Source organism: Bufo gargarizans, chromosome 5 (assembly GCF_014858855.1).
Source record: "Bufo gargarizans isolate SCDJY-AF-19 chromosome 5, ASM1485885v1, whole genome shotgun sequence".
Taxonomy (NCBI): domain Eukaryota; kingdom Metazoa; phylum Chordata; class Amphibia; order Anura; family Bufonidae; genus Bufo; species Bufo gargarizans.
In genome coordinates this window covers 317,427,627-317,449,359 of record NC_058084.1, presented here as the reverse complement: position 1 = coordinate 317,449,359, position 21,733 = coordinate 317,427,627, and the positions used below count along the sequence as shown (strand labels likewise).

Here is a 21,733-nt window from a genome sequence, read left to right as displayed (position 1 = left end):
CGACTCCAATCAGGCAATCAGAATAACTCCCTGGATCAACGACCCCTCTCTAGTAGCTATAGCCTGTAATATTATCACACTCCAGAAATACATCAAGGCCCCTCTTGAATTCCTTTATTGTACTCACCATCACCAACATCTCAGACATACCTCCATTTTCACCCCGGTAGCCCCCCTGACTTGAGCATCGGAGCAGTTCATGCTCCGATGCTCTCCTTTGCCCTGCGCTAAATCGCGCAGGGCAAAGGCATTTTTTGAGATCCGGTGACGAACCAGGGCTCTTCATGGGGCTGCCAGGAAGCCCGGTGACGTCAGCGGCACTGATGTGCGGGATTTAGCGCTGCCCTAGCCAGTAAAACGGCTGTGACGTCACCGTCAGAGCCTGTGACGTCACTGAACACACTGCCGGGCGGAAGTTTCCGCCCGGCAGTGTGTTATTGAAAACAAAAGAGACCTTGCCCTGTGCGATTTAGGCCGGGGCAAGGGAGCGCATCGAAGCATGAGATGCTCCGATGTCAACATCAGGGGGGCTGCCTGGGTGAAAATAAGGGTATTTCCTGGTTCAGCTCTGAACCCGAACAACCCCTTTAATTGTAGTTATTTTTTGCAGTAAGTAAATTTACCAGCTTCTTGAGTAAAAATGTAACATCACCCGTGATGAGAACATAGTCCTACCACTTTACAAATCACTAGTCAGACCAGACATGGATACTGTGTACAGTTCTGGGATCCTGTGAGCAAGGCAGACATAGCAGAGCTGGAGAGGGTCCAGAGGAGGGCAACTAAAGTAATAATTGGAATGGGTGGACTACAGTACCCTGAAAGATTATCAAAATTAGGGTTATTCACTTTAGAAAAAAGGCGACTGAGGGTAGTTCTAATTACTATGTATAAATATATCAGGGGTCAGTACAGAGATCTCTCCCATCATCTATTCATTCCCAGGACGGTGACTGTGACGAGGGGACACCCTCGGCGTCTGGAGGAAAGAAGGTTTGTACACAAACATAGAAGAGGATTCTTTACGGTAAGAGCAGTGAGACTATGGAGCTCTCTGCCTGAGGAGGTGGTGATGGTGAGTACAATAAAGGAATTCAAGAGGGGCCTGGATGTATTTCTGGAGCGTAATAATATTACAGGCTATAGCTACTAGAGGGGGGGTCGTTGATCCAGGGAGTTAGTCTGATTGCCTGATTGGAGACAGGAAGGAATTCTTTATTCCCCTAAAGTGGGGAAAATTGACTTCTACCTCCCAGGTTTTTTTTTTCTTCCTCTGGATCAACTTGCAGGATAACAGGCCGATCTGGATGGATACATTTCTTTTTTGGGCCTTATGTACTATGTTACTATGTTATATACTATGTTACTTGTCATCTCTATCATCCTTCATAAGTTTGCAGCAACATGGTGAATAAAAGCTGCACACAAATAATGTAAAATCATGAGTATAGTCGTTTAAGTTTACAAGGTTATTTGCAAGTTACCTACTACTCATGGAAAATAATCGCATTGCAATTATGATATCTAGGCGACTTTTAGTCGCCATATACCCACAGTCTTAGTCTTTCAAGCCAGGCGCAATGGCAGTAATATTTGAGCCAATTGGCTGTTGCCATGTGCCCATACTAGATCTTGTAATTTTACAATATTTCAGAAGGATAATTCTGTTTCTGAACATTGAAAGGAGAGTAGTTAGGGTACTTTCACACTTGCGTTTTTCTTTTCCGGCATAGAGTTCCGTCACAGGGGCTCTATACCGGAAAAGAACTGATCAGTTTTATCCCCATGCATTCTGAATGGAGAGCAATCCGTTCAGTTTGCATCAGGATGTCTTCAGTTCAGTCGTTTTGACTGATCAGGCAAAAGAGAAAACCGCAGCATGCTACAGTTTTATCTCCGGCGAAAAAAACTGAAGACTTGCCTGAACCCAGAATCCGGCATTTTTTCCCATAGGGATGTATTAGTGCCGGATCCGGCGTTCAGAATACCGGAATGCCGGATCCGTCGTTCCATTATGCGCATGCGCAGACTGAAAAAAAGGTGAAAAAAATAAATGCCGGATCCGTTTTGCCGGATGACATCGGAACGACAGATCCGGCATTTCAATGCATTTTTTCGACTGATCAGGCATTTTTTCGACTGATCAGGATCCTGATCAGTCTTACTAATGCCATCAGTTAGCATGCATTTTGCCTGATCCGGCAGGCAGTTCCGGCGACGGAACTGCTTGCCGAATCTCTCTGCCGCAAGTGTGAAAGTAGCCTTAATCACTGATTCAGCAAATGTGAAGATGCTTATACCCATACATTAGATAAAAGTTGTCTGAATCCAACAATTTTGGTGGGATCAGTTGGCTATTTAATGTGTATGTATTTCAACATGTCGAATCCTTTCTTCCTGTGAGAGATAAGCAGGGGCCTCTCTCCCTGTTGAAAACATGCACCATTAACTGAGTAGAACGTGCATGTATACAGCGAAGTCGGAGAAGCTAAGTTTTGGACAAATGGGTTTTCGAATGATAACTATATAAAGTGAATAGTCAACAAATCACCAGTCGATATATCAGTATATAAATTAGCCTAAGAGTCCATTTACACGTCAGTATTTTGCGATCCGCATCCGTTCCATTCATTTCAATGGCCCGCAAAAAATGCAGACTCAGTGTTCTGTTCCATTATGCGGATCCACAAAAAAAAAAAAAAAAAAAAAGAGCTTGTCCTACTATTGTCCGCAAAATGTGGTCCGTGGTCCCATTGTAGTCAAATGCATCAATATGTCATCTGCAATTGCGAATCAGTTTCCAGGAAATAGAAAAAAAAAATGTTTGTACCCTAGCAACATATATTGCTCCTTCCGTTTTTTTGGGCAGAAAAAGAGGAAACGGATGCGGAAGTACAATTGGTAAATACTGAAGGTTTTTGCGGAAAGACGGATCTGCAAAAAATGGAATGAAAATCTGGAAAATAAAAATACTGACATGTGAATTGACCCTTAGAAAGTCCAACTAATTGTACGTCCCCAGTTGGGGAAAACTCATGTGTACATATAAAGACTGAAAAGGGCTAAAAGAGACCAGAATAGTCCCTCAACTGCCCACCCTCCCTACTAGAATTTAAAACATAACCTTTTTTAAATTATACAAAACAAAAAAGTCACACAATTTTTTAAAATATCAGCAATATTTTAAAATAACAGCAATTAATTGCCCCTGAGGATAGGTAATCAAAATGAAAATCCCAGAAAAGACCTTTAATAAAGTTTTTTTTTTTTTATTCTAGTAGGAGACTATTAGTAGATTTTTTTAGCCCTTTCCAGCCTCAGTGAAAGCACATATGTACTTTCCATACTTATACAGTGAAACATTTGTGGAAGAAGAAAAGATGTTTTCAATCATGCAGTCAAAATCTAAAAAAAATCAGAACTTACTTTGGATGTGTAAACTGGTCAACCAAAGACACTTCTTCAACAATATCTCCTGCGACGTTACGGACAAGATCATAAAAATCATTCTCCAGATATCCTTCACTGGGCAGCCAAAATGAAATGTCATTGCTCAAATAGGGAAACTTGCTAAATGCCTGAAAGAGAAATACAAATTGGTATTCATTTGCAACCATAAAACTGGTAGCATTAAAACACTGTTATACTAAAGGGATTCTTCAGGAATTACATAAGGAGGCCTCCAGCAACTTGTCGTAGAATGTATATATGACTGTTTGTGTCCACATGCAGTGCTGCCTGGAAAGGCGCTGGGGGTAAGGTGTCCTCGCTATAAACTGCACTCCGACGCTGGTCTACAGTCCTGAGCTTTCCCATCTGCTGTTTAGCCTGATGGCATACTTCAAACAGGATCACTCCATTAAAATAGATAGTAATGATGCAACCCTGCCTACAATATGCCATCATGGCTGAGCAGCCTGACAAAAACTGGGCGTAGAATCGCATCAGTATTATAGTAATGATACAATGTTCCTGTCAAGCTGCTCAGCCATGAGAGCATATTGTAGTAGGCAGGATTGCTCCTCTACAACAGATAGTAAATGAGTGATCCTGTGTTGTGGCATCAGGTTGCTTGGCAGGAAAGCTCAGCGCTGCGAAGGAAATAACTAGAATGCCGTGTATAGCAAGGCCATCCTCTACAAGTGGACACAACCAGTCGTATTCACATTCTACGATGGGTTGCTGAGCTCCACCTTAGATCATTCCTGGAGAACCCTTTTAAATACTTGGAGATGGCCCAGAAAATTCTTTTTCTTCACTGTGACATTGTTAACACGTAAAACTAGTAAGGCTGGCCATACACATTAGATCAATGTCAGCCCAACATTGTGTCTAGCCAACTACCTAATGTTGTATGGGGATGTCCCAACTTTCCCCTGTCAGTAGATGCCAGGGAAAAGAATGATCAGGCTCTTGGATTTAATCATGCCTGGTCCTTTGTTTCTCAGGAACATAAGCTGATGCCAGAGGTGTTTTGGCACTTGCATTCAACACATACATGCTCAGATGTGTACGGGGACATTGGGAGGAACCGCTATCTAAAGTGTTTTCTCACCTAAAATCATTTTTTGTTTGATGATGAGCATTAACGGTGGTGGTTTAGTAATCAGGCTGTAGGTGGAAAGGAAATAAATAGAAGAATTGCTGTGCCTTTATACAGTGTTTAACGAGTGTGATAATGGCATCTAAAAAAATGTTTTAAAAGAAAACTGTTAAAAGGGGTTTTCTGAAAGGTTTTCTGGTACTGCAGCTCAACTGTACTGTATGTTAATTTCTACTTGACCAAAATGCACTCCAGAGAACAGCTGCAGCACAAGGTGAATCTTGGAAGTATTGATAGAAGTGGACGGTAAGTCGGAAATAGAGGGTGCACAACCTGCAGTCCGGGGGCTACAAGTGTTCTGAAATGCGATTCTATGCTCCCCCTTACCATGTGATCACCGACTTGCTTGTCTGTGTCTTGTGGCAGTTCACATGTCAGTGATAAGAGGAGAGGAAAACCGCGCGGGAACAGGAATACGCAAATATTAATGGTTCACTGTGTGGCCATCTCTAGAATCACCATATATCGACAGACTCAGGGTCCCATTGACTTGAATGGGATGAGCAGCAGTAATTACTATGTTATCACTATTTACCCACTGAACAACCCCTTTCAGTTTTACCGCAGCCCTTGGGATTAGTTTAATCAGACAATGTGGTCCCCAGCCCAGAAAAGGAAACTATTTTCTGGACTAAATAGCCAGCCACTGCTAGTCAGGGTAGAACATCCCAAAAAAGTCCACAAAAATATGTGATGTATGGTATAAACAATTCAGCAGCACTTAATGGGCTGGATAGACTGTAGGCAGAGTATAAAGCTGTGGCCAAACTGCAACTGCCAGCTCTTAGCTTTAAAGTATTGTAGGGTGCGTTCGCATATAGGTTTTTAAAGGTGCTTTTTGTGCACTAGTGCGTTTTTAGTAGCATTTGTTGTACCCACGGTTTTTGCAGTACAAACACCGTCTCTAAATAGGGTTGGGCGATATGAAAAATATTCCCAAGATAATGATTTAAATAAATTTATCGCAATAATCGTTTAAAAGAAAAAACACTCAAAACATGTTCTCGTGTTTATGAGGGCCACAAGGAGACTTCAATGTATGGGGGCCACAAGGAGACATTACACTGTATGGGGGCCACAAGGAGACATTACACTGTATGGGGGCCACAAGGAGACATTACACTGTATGGGGGCCACAAGGAGACTTTAATGTATGGGGGCCACAAGGAGACATTACACTGTATAGAGGCCACAAGGAGACATTACACTGTATAGGGGCCACAAGGAGACATTACACTGTATGGGGGCCACAAGGAGACTTTAATGTATGGGGGCCACAACGAGACATTACACTGTATAGGGGCCACAAGGAGACATTACACTGTATGGGGACCACAAGGAGACATTACACTGTATGGGGACAACAAGGAGACATTATACTAAATGGTGCCACAAGGAGACGTTACTGTATACTGTATGGGGCCACAAGGAGACATTACACTGTATGGGGACCACAAGGAGACATTACACTGTATAGGGGCCACAAGGAGACATTACACTGTATGGGGGCCACAAGGAGACATTACACTTTATGGAGGCCACAAGGAGACATTATACTGTATGGGGCCACAAGGAGACATTACACTTTATGGAGGCCACAAGGAGACATTACACTGTATGGGGACAACAAGGAGACATTATACTAAATGGTGCCACAAGGAGACGTTACTGTATACTGTATGGGGCCACAAGGAGACATTACACTGTATGGGGACCACAAGGAGACATTATACTGTATGGGGCCACAAGGAGACATTATACTGTATGGGCCACAAGGAGATATTATACTTTATGGGGACCACAAGGAGACATTCTACTGTATGGGGCCACAAGGATACATTACTGTATACTGTATGGGGCCACAAGGAGACATTATACTGTATGGGGCCACAAGGAGACATTATACTGTATGGTGACCACAAGGAGACATTATACTGTATGGGACCACAAGGAGACATTATACTGTTTGGGGACCGCAAGGGGACATTATACTGTATGGGGCCACAAGAAGACATTACTGTATACTGTATGGGGCCACAAGGAGACATTACTGTATACTGTATGGGGCCACATGGAGACATTATACTGTATGGGGACCACAAGGAGACATTATACTGTATGGGGCCACAAGGAGACATTATACTGTATGGGGTCACAAGGAGACATACTGTATGGGGACAACAAGAAGACATTATACTTTATGGGGACCACAAGGAGACATTATACTGTATGGGGTCACAAGGAGACATTACTGTATACTGTATGGGGCCACAAGGAGACATTACACTGTATGGGGACCACAAGGAGACATTATACTGTATGGGCCACAAGTAGACATTACACTGTATGGGGACCACAAGGAGACATTATACTGTATGGGGCCACAAGGAGACATTATACTGTATGGGCCACAAGGAGATATTATACTTTATGGGGACCACAAGGAGAAATTCTACTGTATGGGGCCACAAGGATACATTACTGTATACTGTATGGGGCCACAAGGCGACATTATACTGTATGGGGCCACAAGGAGACATTATACTGTATGGTGACCACAAGGAGACATTATACTGTATGGGGCCATAAGGATACATTACTGTATACTGTATGGGGCCACAAGGCGACATTATACTGTATGGGGCCACAAGGAGACATTATACTGTATGGTGACCACAAGGAGACATTATACTGTATGGGGACAACAAGGAGACATTATACTGTATGGGGCCACAAGGCGACATTATACTGTATGGGAGCCACAAGGAGACATTACTGTATACTGTATGGGGCCACAAGGAGACATTATACTGTATGGGGCGTATACAGTAAAATGTCTCCATGTTGCCCCCATATATTATAGTAATGTCTCCTTGTGGCCCCACTGTCCCAAACCATGTAATCAGGGAGTGAATAGGGCTTTCACTCACCGCCACTAGTGTTTTTTGTTAAATAGGTGGCTTTTGGGGTCTCCTGTGTTTTTGCATGATGAAGATTTTTGCTTTATCTTTTTCTGTCATTCTGAAATGTTCTCTATTAGGAAAAATATAGTTAAAAAAAAATAGTTGTTATAGTTATTATCATTTTCTATGCCTGTTTTTGGCATAGAAAATTGTCTAAATCCAAGCCGGCTAGGAAGCCGTCTTACATTTAGACTGGCACTGGATACGCCGAATTAATGTAGAGGCCGGAGCCTCTACATAACTTTAGTGGAGGCACTGCCAGCGCAGTGGCTTATTAAGACCGGCGTCTTAAACGCCAGTTGATAAATGACCCCCATAGTGTATAGAAGTGATCAATCCGATTATTGTGAGCATATTCCCCATTTAAGTAGTGTGGATGACTATTTTTGACTTACCTACTGCACCTGGTTTCCCCGCTGTCAGCACTCAGAGCTGCATTGAAATACACGGTCCAGACAATGTATTTCAGCACAGCTCTGACAGTAGGAGAATGAGGCAAAAAAGGAAAAAAATATATACCGTAGTGATCTAGACTCCATATCTGCAGTATTACTCATGTACTGTAATAATGTAGATAATTGCACATTCCCTTTAACTTAAACGTCACCTTGTGCATACTTCTTGCTCACCATCAGCATGCAGACCAAGAAGAAATACTCTCCAAGTGGTGTAAAAGAAATGTGCTTCTATCATTGCTCAGAGAGGGTATTATATGAGGCAGTGTCTCCAAAATAAGCCAGTTGTGAACATGCCTTGTATACACACAAAGCTAAAAAGGTATCTGTGATTTATTTTGGATTAATGAAACCCTCAGTGAATCAGCTGTGAAATCAAAGGGATTTCGCAGCCTGTTATATGAATAAACCTGTCAAATGAATTCATTTTCTGCAAAAGAGATGCAAAACAGTGCGAGGGAACTACCAGAACACACAGACGAGTGGCATATATTACTTCTCTCATAAACTGCCACACTGAATAAAATGCTTCACATCATAGGCCCCCAGTAAGCAATTATGAGCATTACTGCGCACAAAAAAAAGAAAAACATTTTGGAATAATTGTTTTTCTATGCTTGTCGAGAGCACAAAGCCTTAAAGAAAAGAAATTCTTTAGCATAATTAAGGGAAATGGCCTGAAATAAATGTGTGGTATGTTAAGCAGCAGAACTGAAGAGGAATAACCTGTCTTTGGGGAAGAAAATATTTTTAGCCATTTCTCACCTCGCTGTGCAGCTCATCTGCATGTCTTTCATTTCATTGCTTAGTTATGCTTTTATTGATGCCAAGATCTTACAAAGCTTTCTCTCGAATGGTAATTCAGAAACACAAAGTTGTAAAGAGTGCGCCATTTTTGGACGTGTAAGGCTTTGTTTTACAGGGACACTTATGAAATCCGATGTGCTAGTTTTCTGGTGTTAAAATGTCACAAGTCCTGGCACATATGAGTTTTTGCACAAAATTCTGTGACTTTTGCCCCCCTGCACCACCCAGCGCCACTTTCAAAAGGCCCACAAGTTTGAAATTAGATCACTTTTAATTTTATCTTCTGCGACATTCACAAAAGTCGCAAAAAATGTCACAGCTAGTTGCCAGGCAAGTCTCTGGCGTAATTTAAAAAAATCTAGGCGTAAGGCCTCTTTCACACGACCGTATTGGCTTTTTCAGTATTTTGCGGTCCGTTTTTCACAGATCCGTTGTCCCGTTTTTTGTTTCCGTTTTTCCGTAAGCCATATACAGTAATTACATAGAAAAAATTGGTCTGGGCATAAAATCTTCAATAGATGGAATGCATACGGAGTACATTCAGTTTTTTTCTGCAGAATCATTGAAGTGAATGGTTCCGTATACGGACCATATACGGGATGCAAAAAACGACCTGTAAACGGGGAAAAAAAAGGTCGTGTGCAGGAGGCCTAAACCACATCGCACTTGCGTCAAACTAAAGATCTTTTTTTAACTATCATTAAGCTCTTTAAGGGGTTGGCCATCTTTTGGGATTTTCTGGAAAACCCCTCTCCTGGGCAGACCTGCAAAAGGGGCAGAATACTTACCAGTTGTCTGCCGCTGGGCCCTGGCCCCTTCGCTCTTCATCCACGGCTGCCTTGCGCAGGTCCTACACTGTTAACAACCTCTTTGATGCTGCTGCAGCAGTTATCTGCTCCCCTTGCATTAGTTCTAGTGGTCACGTGACACAAGGAGGGGCAAGTCTCCTCTGTGGGCAGTGATTGGCTGCCGCAGCGTCATAGCGGGTGTTGACACTTGGGGACCCGAGCGAAAGAGCTGGGACCCAGAGCAGGTAAGTATGCTTACCTTTTGCAGGTCTGGCCAGGAGGAGGGTCTGTTTACTTGAATGGAGCTTAGCCCCGCCCATGCTAGTTGATACTAGTCGTAACGTCACTGGGCCAGCGGTAAACAGTTAGAAGGCCGTGGCGCTGCTATAGCGCCGCTACCTTCTCAAACAGCTGATCGGCGGGGGTCCCGGGTCTCGGACCCCCACCGGTCAGATGCTGATGATCTAGAGGATAGATCATCAGTTAAAACTAACCGCAGAACCCCTTTAAAGGGTTTCTGTCATGAGAAATAATGTTATGTAGCCGACTGACATTAGCAATGTGCTAATGTCAGCAGTACATAACCGTATGCTTTATACAGTGGCGTAGCTAGAAATGACTGGGCCCAAAGCAAATTTTTTAATGGCCCCCCCCTCCCCCAGTAATTTTTTTGCAACCCCTTCCTTTCATGCCACCCCCATTTCTGTGGCTAGTAAAGATAGCTCTCTCAGACCAGGGCCGGCAGCTGTTCCATCCATTTTCTATACTGTCACTGTATATAATTTCATTGTGTAATTCTGTTGAGGGGACCCTGACAAAATCTTTTAGTCCTTCTCCTCCTGGATGGGCCCCTTCTGGGTCAGGGCCCCAAAGCAGCCGCTTCCCCTGCATCCTCTATAGCTACGCTCCTGGCTTTATAACTCCCTGCCTGCCGCCGTTCTCTTAAAATAAAGACTTCTAAAATATGCTAATGAGCCTCTAGGTGCCCTGTTGCTTCAGCACCTAGAGGCTCGGTCTACGCAACCTTTGGCACACCCAGGTCCAGTTGATTGACTTTCGAGTTCTTCTCAGTGTCCTGTAAATCCTGCTGGCTTCCTTCCTTCGGCGCAGTGAGGAAGCCAGCAGTAGGAGCGCACCCTTCACTCACTGCGCCTGCGCTGGATATTTAACGGGACGATGAGGCGCATGATTTACGGGACGATGAGGACAACTCGAAAGCCAATCTACTGGACCTGGGCGTGCCAAAGGGTGTGTAGACCGAGCCTCTAGGTGCTGAAGCAACGCCCTTCATAGCACCTAGAGGCTCATTACCATATTTTAAAAGTCTTTATTTTAAGAGAACGGCGGCAGGCAGGGAGTTATAAAGCATACGGTTATGTACTGCTGACATTAGCACATCGCTGTCAGTCAGCTACATAACGTTATTTCTCATGACAGAAACCCTTTAATCCAGTGTCTGTCTAATTGGAGACTCTTCTTATGACGCTTACCCGCTAATCATCTTTTTCTAACCTCTAGTCTTCAATCATTGTCGTCGTTGTATGAGAAATGTGATAATTTCCTGCTGGAACTGCATGTACATATGGTATAACTGCCAACCTATTTCCACAGAGCTTCAGTACAAAAGCAAGGGAGAGGATTTCAGTAGGAACATAAGACACCATTAAAACAGGAGGTGTGTCTCAGACTTCCTTTATAGCTAATTCTGTTACACACCTAAAGTGCTGGTGATAACTATGACAGATGGACTCCAAAAATTAAAAGAAAATCTAGTGAAAGGGGTATTCCAGCTGTGATTCCCTAGCCACAGGATAGATTGGTGGGGTTCCTACCACTGGATAGGGGATAACAAGATAACCGAAAAACCCCTTTAAATAGTGTTACATTTTCTCATCAGAGCTGTGGACTCTAGAAGCTGTAATTGGTCTTGAAGATAACTAGACTGCTCCAGAATTATCACTGACTGGTGGCATCAGTGTAGATGGATCAGTCGTGTAGTCAGGAAAGAAGCCAAGGGTCAAGCAGTTGGCAGACAAGTGGGAGGATAAAAATGGAGTCACAGGGGGAAACACAAACAATGAAACACCAGAGTACAAACTCACCACACAGGAGGGTCAAACATATTGCACAACTTTTGCAAAAATTAAAATCCGCCCCCCCCCCCCCCACCCCTTTACACGCTTGGCTCCACAGCCATTATTTTAAAAAGTGACTGAGTTGTTCTTCATCCTGCTGTGTTTTGAGCTACAATGTATATTAGCTGGGAATATGTGGGACCCCCATCAGCTAATAGCATTGGATAAGACTTGCTAGTTCCTATATAATTCTCATACATGATGTGCTTTCACACTTACAGTACAAGAATATTGGTCACCTAGGCACCTTCTCTCTTTTACAGGGTTTGCATGGGGTGAGTCCATGGGTGCATCCTTGCAGGCTACTAGAAAAAAAAGGGAGAAAAACTCCAGCTTCAGAGATTTCAACATTTCAAAACCAGCTTCCACGATTTTAACACCATCATAATTTTTCATCAGGAAGGAGCCATTGGAGAAGAAATCTGGAAAGTTTCCCCTACACCTTTATGGTTTCACAAATTCTTGAGAGGTCGCTGTTGACTGTGAGCTTCCTCATGAAGGTGAATCTCTGCACAGTGCAACCACAAGACTGTAACCAGCAGTATTGATATACAATTTACTCTTAGACAGTCTAATGCTAAGGAAATAAAAATTAATAGAGCTATCACTGATATGAAGATGTTGGATTTGAGCCCACTATCTGCTATAGACCAGATTTAGCCAATGAAGCTCACATTATGAAATTCACAATTGTTCTCCTTCTGGATTGCTACATAGAAATAAAAAAATCCTTGTATCTATTACATATTACACTGGTCCCTATTATTCACTTAACAATAGACCAATTCTAGAGACACAATGCTATAAGGTGGCAACACATTGAATAGGCATTTCAGCAGAAGAAACTCGCCAAGCAGATTGTTCATTTTTTTCTGACCTGAGGCTCAGAATTGGAGCTCATTCAAAAGATTATATAATGTTGGCTTCAATACATTGCATATATATTGCAAACTTTTACAAAAGTTAAAGAATTACTAGCACAATGGCTCAATCCTCTTCTCTGGATTTCTCATCAACAATTAAAAAGACAATATTACATATGTCTTACAAAATCAGCAAATGTTGACAAGCCATTTTTGTACTGAATGTCACTGCTCTAAAGACACTGAATGTTCTCACGTACTAAAATGCTGTATGTTCTTCCCAAAATTGCTACAAAATTTGTAGATGACGCAGCAGGAGAAATCAGAACGTTTTTATTGGTACCATTTTTGGGTACATGTTTTTTTGATAGTTCATAATTACACTTTATGGGGCAAAGTGACCAAAAATTGGTTGTTTTAGCACAGTTTTTATTTATTTATTTTTACGGCGTTCACCTGAGGGGTTAGTTCATGTGACATTTTTATAGAGCAGATCATTACAAACGTGGCAATATCTAATATGTATGTTACATATTAGGTGTGGTGTTATACTTTTTGTGATGTAAAGTGACAAAAATTGCTTTTTTTGACACAGTTTTTATTTTTATGGTGTTTATCGGACAGGGTGGATCATGTGATATATTTATAGAGCCGATCGTTGCGGATGCGGCAATACCAAATATGTTTATTTTTTTATTTTTAACATTTTATTTTTTTACTTAATTGGGGATTTTTTTTTTTTTACCTATGAAACCTTTTTTTTATTCTTTATTTTACACTTTGCGTCCTCCATAAGGTCATACCTCTGGGGGACATTTAACTTAATCTTTTTTTTTTTCACTATTGATATCTCCTGTAACTGGGGCTGACATAGCAGCCCCAGTTACAGTGGAACTATAGGGCCCAGAGAGGCTGTACAGCAGAATACAGCGCTGTACAGCCCCAGTGCAGAACTGATCGAGGTCTGTGGAAGACCCGACAGCTCCTGCACCCTCCCAGCCCCGGCGGTCACATAACCACCGGGTCGGTACAGGAAGTGCATAGCGCTGTGTATAGTATACAGTGATATAGAAGGGAGGGTCCCTGGCAACTGTCCCTGCCTTCTCCCTGGGGTGCAATTAGCGTGCAGCTGCCATCTCTGAATGGACATTTCAGAACGTCCATTCAGAGATAACCATCCACCCATAGGACGTTTATATCCTATTGGCGGATGTGAGGCGGTTAAGAATGTAGCCAGTTTTGGCCTTAAAGGGGTTTGCTCTCCTGGCCGTAATTTTCTGTGTCAGCAGAAAATGACCTGATGTGTTTGAATCACATTTTATGTTTAACAGATTTCTAAAGAATTTTTGATGATTTTATTTTTAATTTTCCATGTCAGTATCTATATTTAAACAATAATAGGCGCCACTTCTTGGTCTGTACAGATCCCTTTACTGCAGTTACCTGCTTAAGGCTAGTTTCACACTAGCTCTACACGTCCTTCTGGCCGACTCTTGGCATATTTGCCGGGTTGTGGCCGGATCTCCTCCATTCACCATTATAGTTATTGGGTCCCGGATGGAGATTTACAAACTTCCAGCAATGCCAAAACAGCCTGCCGGACGAATAGCGCTAGTGTGAAACTAGCCTAAGTCAGGTTCACATTTGCCTTGTGAGCTCCGTCACTCTGTTCCAGTCACTGTATCCGGCATATACAGTATGCCTGCTTTCAGCCGGGCAAAAAATACTACATACAACAATATGCAGTATTTTTGTCCAGCCGAAAGCCTGCATATATGCCAGAAAGCGTCTGATTCCCTGGTGGATCCCATAATAGTGAATAGGGATCCGATGGTATCTGGCTACACTGGATACAGTAAACTCCAGCAGCCCAATCCCCCGCCGGAATAGAATGCTGGATTTTACAGCGCAAATGTGAACACTGCCTTATCTGTTATTCTAATCCTGCCTGTAATGATATCACCTCTGTGTATAGATAAGACCAGGTCCATCATTCACAATAGGTGACTGTCAAAGCTCATCTATTCTTTCCTTGTACTCTCCTTGTGTCTATGGCTCACGTAGCTGCCGTAAGGGATTTTCTTACTGCCTTCTAAATGCTGTTAAGAACAACTCAGGCAAGGTGGACACCCCCATAATCATGTTCAGGGAAGAGAATAAAAAAATCTACAATCAGACAATAAAGATATTAGAAAAAAAGGATCTGTGTTGCTATCTAGTTTTAACAGGCAGATAACATTTTTGGTGACACATTTCCTTTACGTCTTAGCCCAGGAGTGATCCTGAGCTTATTGCAGAACAACCACAGGATTGGTTTTTAGGGCAAACAGTTTTATTGTACTGAAGCACAGAGTGAAAGTTGTTTGATCACTGTTTAACATCTATATTTCCTAAAATTTAGCAAATAATAGATTTTCTTTCCCCAAAAAATGCATTGGTGCTGAATAAGCATTGAACAGTAGCATAACTATGAACATACTATCAATCCAGGTGACACAAATAAATGTGGAGTAATATATACATATTCACAGAATGGCCCCTTTAATAGAGACATCTGTCCTTTTCCAAATGGATCTTCAACACGAGACAATTAGATACATGAACCTGAAGTACAGCATGAAATTCAAGCAAGCAAGTTTTCCATGAATCAGGTAAAAGGGGTTGTATCATATATAGGGGTTATGACCAACCTGGAATCCATCAGCGGTGGCCATGCTTGCACACTATAGGAAAAAGTTCTGGCCTCTCTGGTGTCCAAAAATGCGGGGGCTCACATAGGCTGGTGATTTTTCCTATAGTGAAATAGGCAGTGTATAATGTGATGGAAAAATGAATCCAGCCAGCAAAGGAGGCAATATGGATAATAACAATACATTAGTAAGTGCCTTGTATTAACTTTCTCTACAGTCGTGGCCAAAAGTTTTGAGAATGACACAAATATTAGTTTTCACAAAGTTTGCTGCTAAACTGCTTTTAGATCTTTGTTTCAGTTGTTTCTGTGATGTAGTGAAATATAATTACACGCACTTCATACGTTTCAAAGGCTTTTATCAACAATTATATGACATTTATGCAAAGAGTCAGTATTTGCAGTGTTGGCCCTTCTTTTTCAGGACCTCTGCAATTCGACTGGGCATGCTCTCAATCAACTTCTGGGCCAATTCCTGACTGATAGCAACCCATTCTTTCATAATCACTTCTTGGAGTTTGTCAGAATTAGTGGGTTTTTGTTTGATCACCCGCCTCTTGAGGATTGACCACAAGTTCTCAATGGGATTAAGATCTGGGGAGTTTCCAGGCCATGGACCCAAAATGTCAACGTTTTGGTCCCCGAGTCACTTAGTTATCACTTTTGCCTGATAGCACGGTGCTCCATCGTGCTGGAAAATGCATTGTTCTTCACCAAACTGTTGTTGGATTGTTCGAAGAAGTTGCTGTTGGAGGGTGTTTTGGTACCATTCTTTATTCATGGCTGTGTTTTTTGGGCAAAATTGTCAGTGAGCCCACTCCCTTGGATGAGAAGCAACCCCACACATGAATGGTCTCAGGATGCTTTACTGTTGGCGTGACACAGGACTGATGGTAGCGCTCACCTTTTCTTCTCCGGACAAGCCTTTTTCCTGCCCCAAACAATCGGAAAGAGGCTACATCGGAGAATATGACTTTGCCCCAGTCCTCAGCAGTTCATTCACCATATTTTCTGCAGAAGATCAATCTGACCCTGATGTTTTTTTTGGAGAGAAGTGGCTTCTTTGCTGCCCTTCTTGACACCAGGCCTCACTGTGCGTGCAGATGCGCTCACACCTGCCTGCTACCATTCCTGAGCAAGCTCTGCACTGGTGGCACTCCGATCCCGCAGCTGAATCCTCTTTAGGAGACGATCCTGGCACTTGCTGGACTTTCTTGGATGCCCTGTAGCCTTCTTAACAAGAATTGAACCTCTTTCCTTGAAGTTCTTGATGATCCTATAAATTGTTGATTGAGGTGCAATCTTAGTAGCCACAATATCCTTGCCTGTGAAGCCATTTTTATGCAACGCAATGATGGCTGCACGCGTTTCTTTGCAGGTCACCATGGTTAACAATGGAAGAACAATGATTTCAAGCATCACCCTCCTTTTAACAGGTCAAGTCTGCCATTTTAACCCAATCAGCCTGACATATGATCTCCAGCCTTGTGCTCGTCAACATTCTCACCTGAGTTAACAAGACGATTACTGAAATGATCTCAGCAGGTCCTTTAATGACAGCAATGAAATGCAGTGGAAAGTTTTTTGGGGGATTAAGTTAATTTTCATGGCAAAGAAGGACTATGCAATTCATCTGATCACTCTTCATAACATTCTTATATGTATATGCAAATTGCTATTATAAAAACTTAAGCAGCAACTTTTCCAATATTTATGTAATTCTCAAAACTTTTGGCCACGACTGTACATGATAAATGCCATTTGCTGAAGTGACAAGACCCCTTTAAGTGTGAATCCACATTAGAATGGGAAAATTGAGCGATCTGAGCGACCTCAAATGAGGTATGGTCATCTGTGATAGACTACTCCCGAACAGTGATTGCCAGTTCGCCGACGAACACATGCGATCTGCCATCTTCACTCCCAAGTCCGGCGATGCAGAGGTAAGTCCTTATCTGTGCCTGCACTGCGAGACTCTCTGAAACACATGCGGTCACCGGGAGCAGGCAGTTCCGAGAACAGCCGCCGGGGGCCTTCATCGAGCTGTTCTCGGAACTGCCTGCTCCCGGTGACCGCATGTGTTTCAGAGCGGCTCGCGGCGCAGGCACAGGTAAGGACTTACCTCTGCATCGCCGGACTTGGAAGTGAAGATGGCAGATCGCATGTATTCGTCGGTGAACACTGTGAACTGGCCATCACTGCTCCCGAACAGTATTTCAAAGACTGACAACCCAGTGGGATTTTCTAGTGGAGAGGTGTCAAAAGTAGACAGAGAATGGTGTGATTGAGGAAAAAAAAACAAAAAGGGATCTTGTGGATGTAAAGAACTTGAAAAAGCAAAGGGTCAAAGAACGATGTCAAGAAAAGTTCAGATGAACAAGTGGTGCACAGTCAAGCAAATTGCAACCAAATACAACGCCAGTGCTCCAACTGGTTTTGGCCAAGTACAAACTTGTCGTTCCTTAGGACGGATGAGCTACAACTGCAGAACTTCAGTTGAAGTGCCATTGCTGTCTAAGAGAAAGAGAAAGGCAACACTCAAGTGGGCAAAACAATTGGACTACTGAGCATTGGTAAAAACATTGCCTGGTCACATGAATCCAGATTTCTGTTGAACCATGCTGATGAGGGGGTCAGAATTTGGAGTAAACAGCATGGATCGATGAACCCTTTTGTCAAGTGTCAACAGTTCAGGCTGGTGGAGGTGTACTAATGGTGTGGAGAATGGTTTATTGGAAAACTGGGTTCTCTGATACCTTTGGATGGTTGGACAGTAGGGCTTACCTAAGCAATATGGCTGGCCAATAGGCTGGCCAAGTTCATCAATCCTTTTATGGCCGCTGTTTACCCAATGGCAGAAGGCCACTTTCTGCAGGACAAAACACCAATGCTACCAATGTGGTATAGTCTCAATGCTAACTATGAATGTCAATCAGCATTTGATGATAGAACAGTATATTGCTACAGGCCAGATTTCCACACAATTAGAACCCCTACATGCAATGCATGACTAATGACTAAAAGCAGGAGTGTGCTTTCCACAAACATATTCGACCATAGGGGAATTGTGCTGCACTTTCTAATGAGGACATGTAAAAGAAAGGAGATGAAGAGGATGTGTACAAATATCTGACATTAGATCAGAAGGGAAAATATTTCTCTCAAAATGTCAGTGTCAAGAGTAAAACTGCACAAGGCGCTAATAGAGAGGATCATTTCAAAAGCCTTTATTCTACAGAATGTCAAAGCTGCTCAGAAGGGAAGATGCACACAGCTGACTATAAAGGCAACATATCAGTCTAGTCAGAAAAAGATAAGGAGTCAGAGTTGACCATCTCAAGTCTCTAAATGGAAGCAAGCTGTACATTATCTAACAGATCCCAGTATAAAAGATGCATTGTCTACTTCCTATGGGAGTTCTATCACAGACAATTCCTATACAGTATTATTGCAGGACCTTATGAAGTTATTATGATATTACGCTCTTACATATTTTATGATGCCAAAGCGTATAGTAATATTTATGCGTGCCTATTAAAATACTATATTATTTAGTGCTACTGTTTTTTATACTATTATTACTGATTTAAATATTTAGTTTGTCTCCACCCAATCAGTTAAAGGTTTGGCCCATCTCCCATTTTGGTGGCATATCTCTGAGATATCCTGCTATGTACCTCAATCGAACTGCACACAAGACTCCTCCTCTCCGCTGCAGGCTCCGGACCCGCTTTTCTGCACTGTCGCAGGCGGCGATAGCTTTAGTTGCAACTTGTAAGAGCCGCACACGTCCTGTTTCTTTAACCCCTTAAAAACTCTATTTAAAAAGCCCTATTTCACCTTAACCCCTTAAGGACACAGGGCGTACAGGTACGCCCTTGTGCCCTGGTACTTAAGGACACAGGGCGTACATGTACGCCCTGTGCATTTTCAATCACCGCCGCGCGGCCGGCGGCGATCGGAACCCCGTGCCAGCTCAATTCATTGAGCAGGCACTTGGGGCAAATGCGTCGGGGGGTCCGGTGACCCCCCCATGTATGCGATCGCAGAAAACCGCAGGTCAATTCAGACCTGCGGTTTTCTGCGTTTCCGGGTTATTCGGGTCTCTGAAGACCCGATAACCCGGAACAGGATGGTGATGGTGGTGTGATTTCACTCCACCAATCACCATCCAGCGATCCTGAGTGGTGATGGTGACATCGCCACTCAGGATCGCTTTCTGATTGGTCTGTGGGCGGTCCGGCGGCAGATTCAAAAGAGGCAGGCGCCCCTCTCCTCCTCCTTTTGTGTTCCGGAGCCGGAGGAGAGAGGAGCTGCCTGCACGTGTCTGCTGCCACCGCTGCACCGCTGCCTGCACCCGATCTGTGCCCCCCAGGACCCGATCTCTGCCCCCAGCACCCCATCAGGTACATAGGGACAGCTAGGGAAAGTTTGGTTTAGGCAGGGAAAAAAAAGGGAAAGGTAGTTTTTTTGAACTTTTATTGCATCACCCCAGTTAGGGTGTCTGGGGTCCACAGCACAGCTGTGTGACCCTAGACCCCCCAGGGGTGCTGCCACTTGCCCCCCCCCCCCACCTTTTTTGGGGTGCTTTTTTTTTTTTTTTTGAGTTCGCTGACTGTGGCCGGCACTTAGCGTCCGGCCACTGTTAGCGCATCGCAGACCCCCACCGCTGATCAACTTCGGACGGTTGATCAGCAGTTTTGAATTTTTTTTCCCCACATTTTTTGCCCTTTTTTTAGTTAGTTTATTTATTTTTTCTGTTAGTTTTAGGGTGAGTTCGTGAACACCCGTGCCCCCTCACACACGCACACCAAATAAAGAGTTACACACACGCACATATACACGCAGACACACACTCCCCTATGGCCCGCCGGACGTTCTCGGCCGAGGAGGCATACGCCCAGCTTGCCTCCGAGTCCGAGAGTCCCAGTGAGGATGAGGATGACCCCACATTCCTGTTGTCATCCGCATCCTCCTCATCATCTAGCGATGATGATGAGCCCCCAAGGCGGCGGAGACGCCGCCAGGCGGAGCAAGGGGACTGCCATGTTAGGGACCCTGTGGCCCACACTAGTACGAGCAGCTCTGGGGCTCGTACTGGTTTCCCGGCCCACCAGTTAAATCCACCGGAGCACCCTGCCGGGGAAATTGTCTGGTGTAGCCCAGAGCGATACGAGCCCGTGATTCCTGATTTCGTAGGCCAACCAGGAATCCAGATTTCCACAGTGGGCTACACTGAATATGACTTTTTTTGTCATTTTTTCAGTGACCCACTGGTAAATCTGATGGTGGAGCAGACGAATCTGTACGCCCAACAGTTCGTCGCTCAACACCCGGGCTCCTTTTTGGCCAGGCCCGGTGGCTGGACGCCGGTCAGTGCAGCCGAAATGAGGACATTTTGGGGCCTCGTGCTGCATATGGGCCTGGTCAAGAAACCCAGTGCCAGGCTGTACTGGAGTGGGGACGTCCTATATCAGACCCCACTTTACAGTACGGTTATGACACGCTCCCGGTTTGAGGCCATCCGGAAATGTCTGCATTATTCCGATAATGCAGCATGTCCACCCCGAGGTGATCCTGCCCATGACCGTCTGTACAAGATACGGCCGGTCATCGATCACTTTGGGGCCAAATTCATGGAGGCCTATGTACCTGGAAGGGAGGTCGTGGTTGATGAGTCTCTCATTGCGTTCAAGGGGAGACTCATTTTCCGCCAGTATGTGCCTTCCAAGCGGGCGAGGTATGGCGTGAAGCTATACAAAATTTGTGAGAGTACCTCAGGGTACACTTACAAATTTCGTGTATACGAGGGGCGAGATTCCCGGATTCAACCCCCAGAATGTCCCCCCACTCTGGGTGTTACCGGGAAACTTGTGTGGGACCTTATGCACCCACTGCTGGATAAGGGTTACCACTTGTACGTGGATAACTTTTATACTAGTATCCCCTTGTTCCAGTCCCTTGCCGCCAGATCCACGTCCGCTTGTGGGACCGTGCGGAAAAATCAACGCGGCCTCCCTGCCCACCCCCTCCAGGTACCTATCCCCAGGGGTGAGACCCACTGGAAACCTGTTGCTGGTCAGGTATAAGGACAAGAGGGATGTCCTTATGCTGTCCACAATTCATGGTAACGGCATCACCCCTGTCCCTGTGCGAGGTACCGCGGCAACGGTCCTCAAGCCTGATTGTATCGTCGCCTACAATCAGTATATGGGAGGAGTTGATCTCTCGGATCAAGTCCTCAAGCCAAATAACGCCATGCGCAAAACCCGGGCATGGTACAAAAAAGTTGCGGTCTACTTGGTACAGGTTGCCATGTACAACTCTTTTGTACTATCCCGAAGCGCTGGCAGCACAGGGACATTCCTCCAGTTCTATGAGGCAGTCCTCAAGGCCCTGATCTTTTCGGACCGGGAAAGAGCAGGCCGGA

General features: G+C 44.0%; 1 protein-coding gene across 5 annotated transcripts in view; it reads right to left on the bottom strand.

Annotated features, from left to right (window-relative positions):
* Positions 1-21,733, bottom strand: part of FARS2 (phenylalanyl-tRNA synthetase 2, mitochondrial) — a 394,255-nt gene that overhangs the window by 106,409 nt on the left and 266,113 nt on the right. For all 5 annotated transcript variants that reach the window (XM_044293989.1, XM_044293991.1, XM_044293992.1 and 2 more), the window contains one exon: positions 3,427-3,578. In XM_044293989.1, coding sequence (XP_044149924.1) covers positions 3,427-3,578 — 152 coding nt within the window. The remainder of the gene's footprint in view (positions 1-3,426; positions 3,579-21,733) is intronic.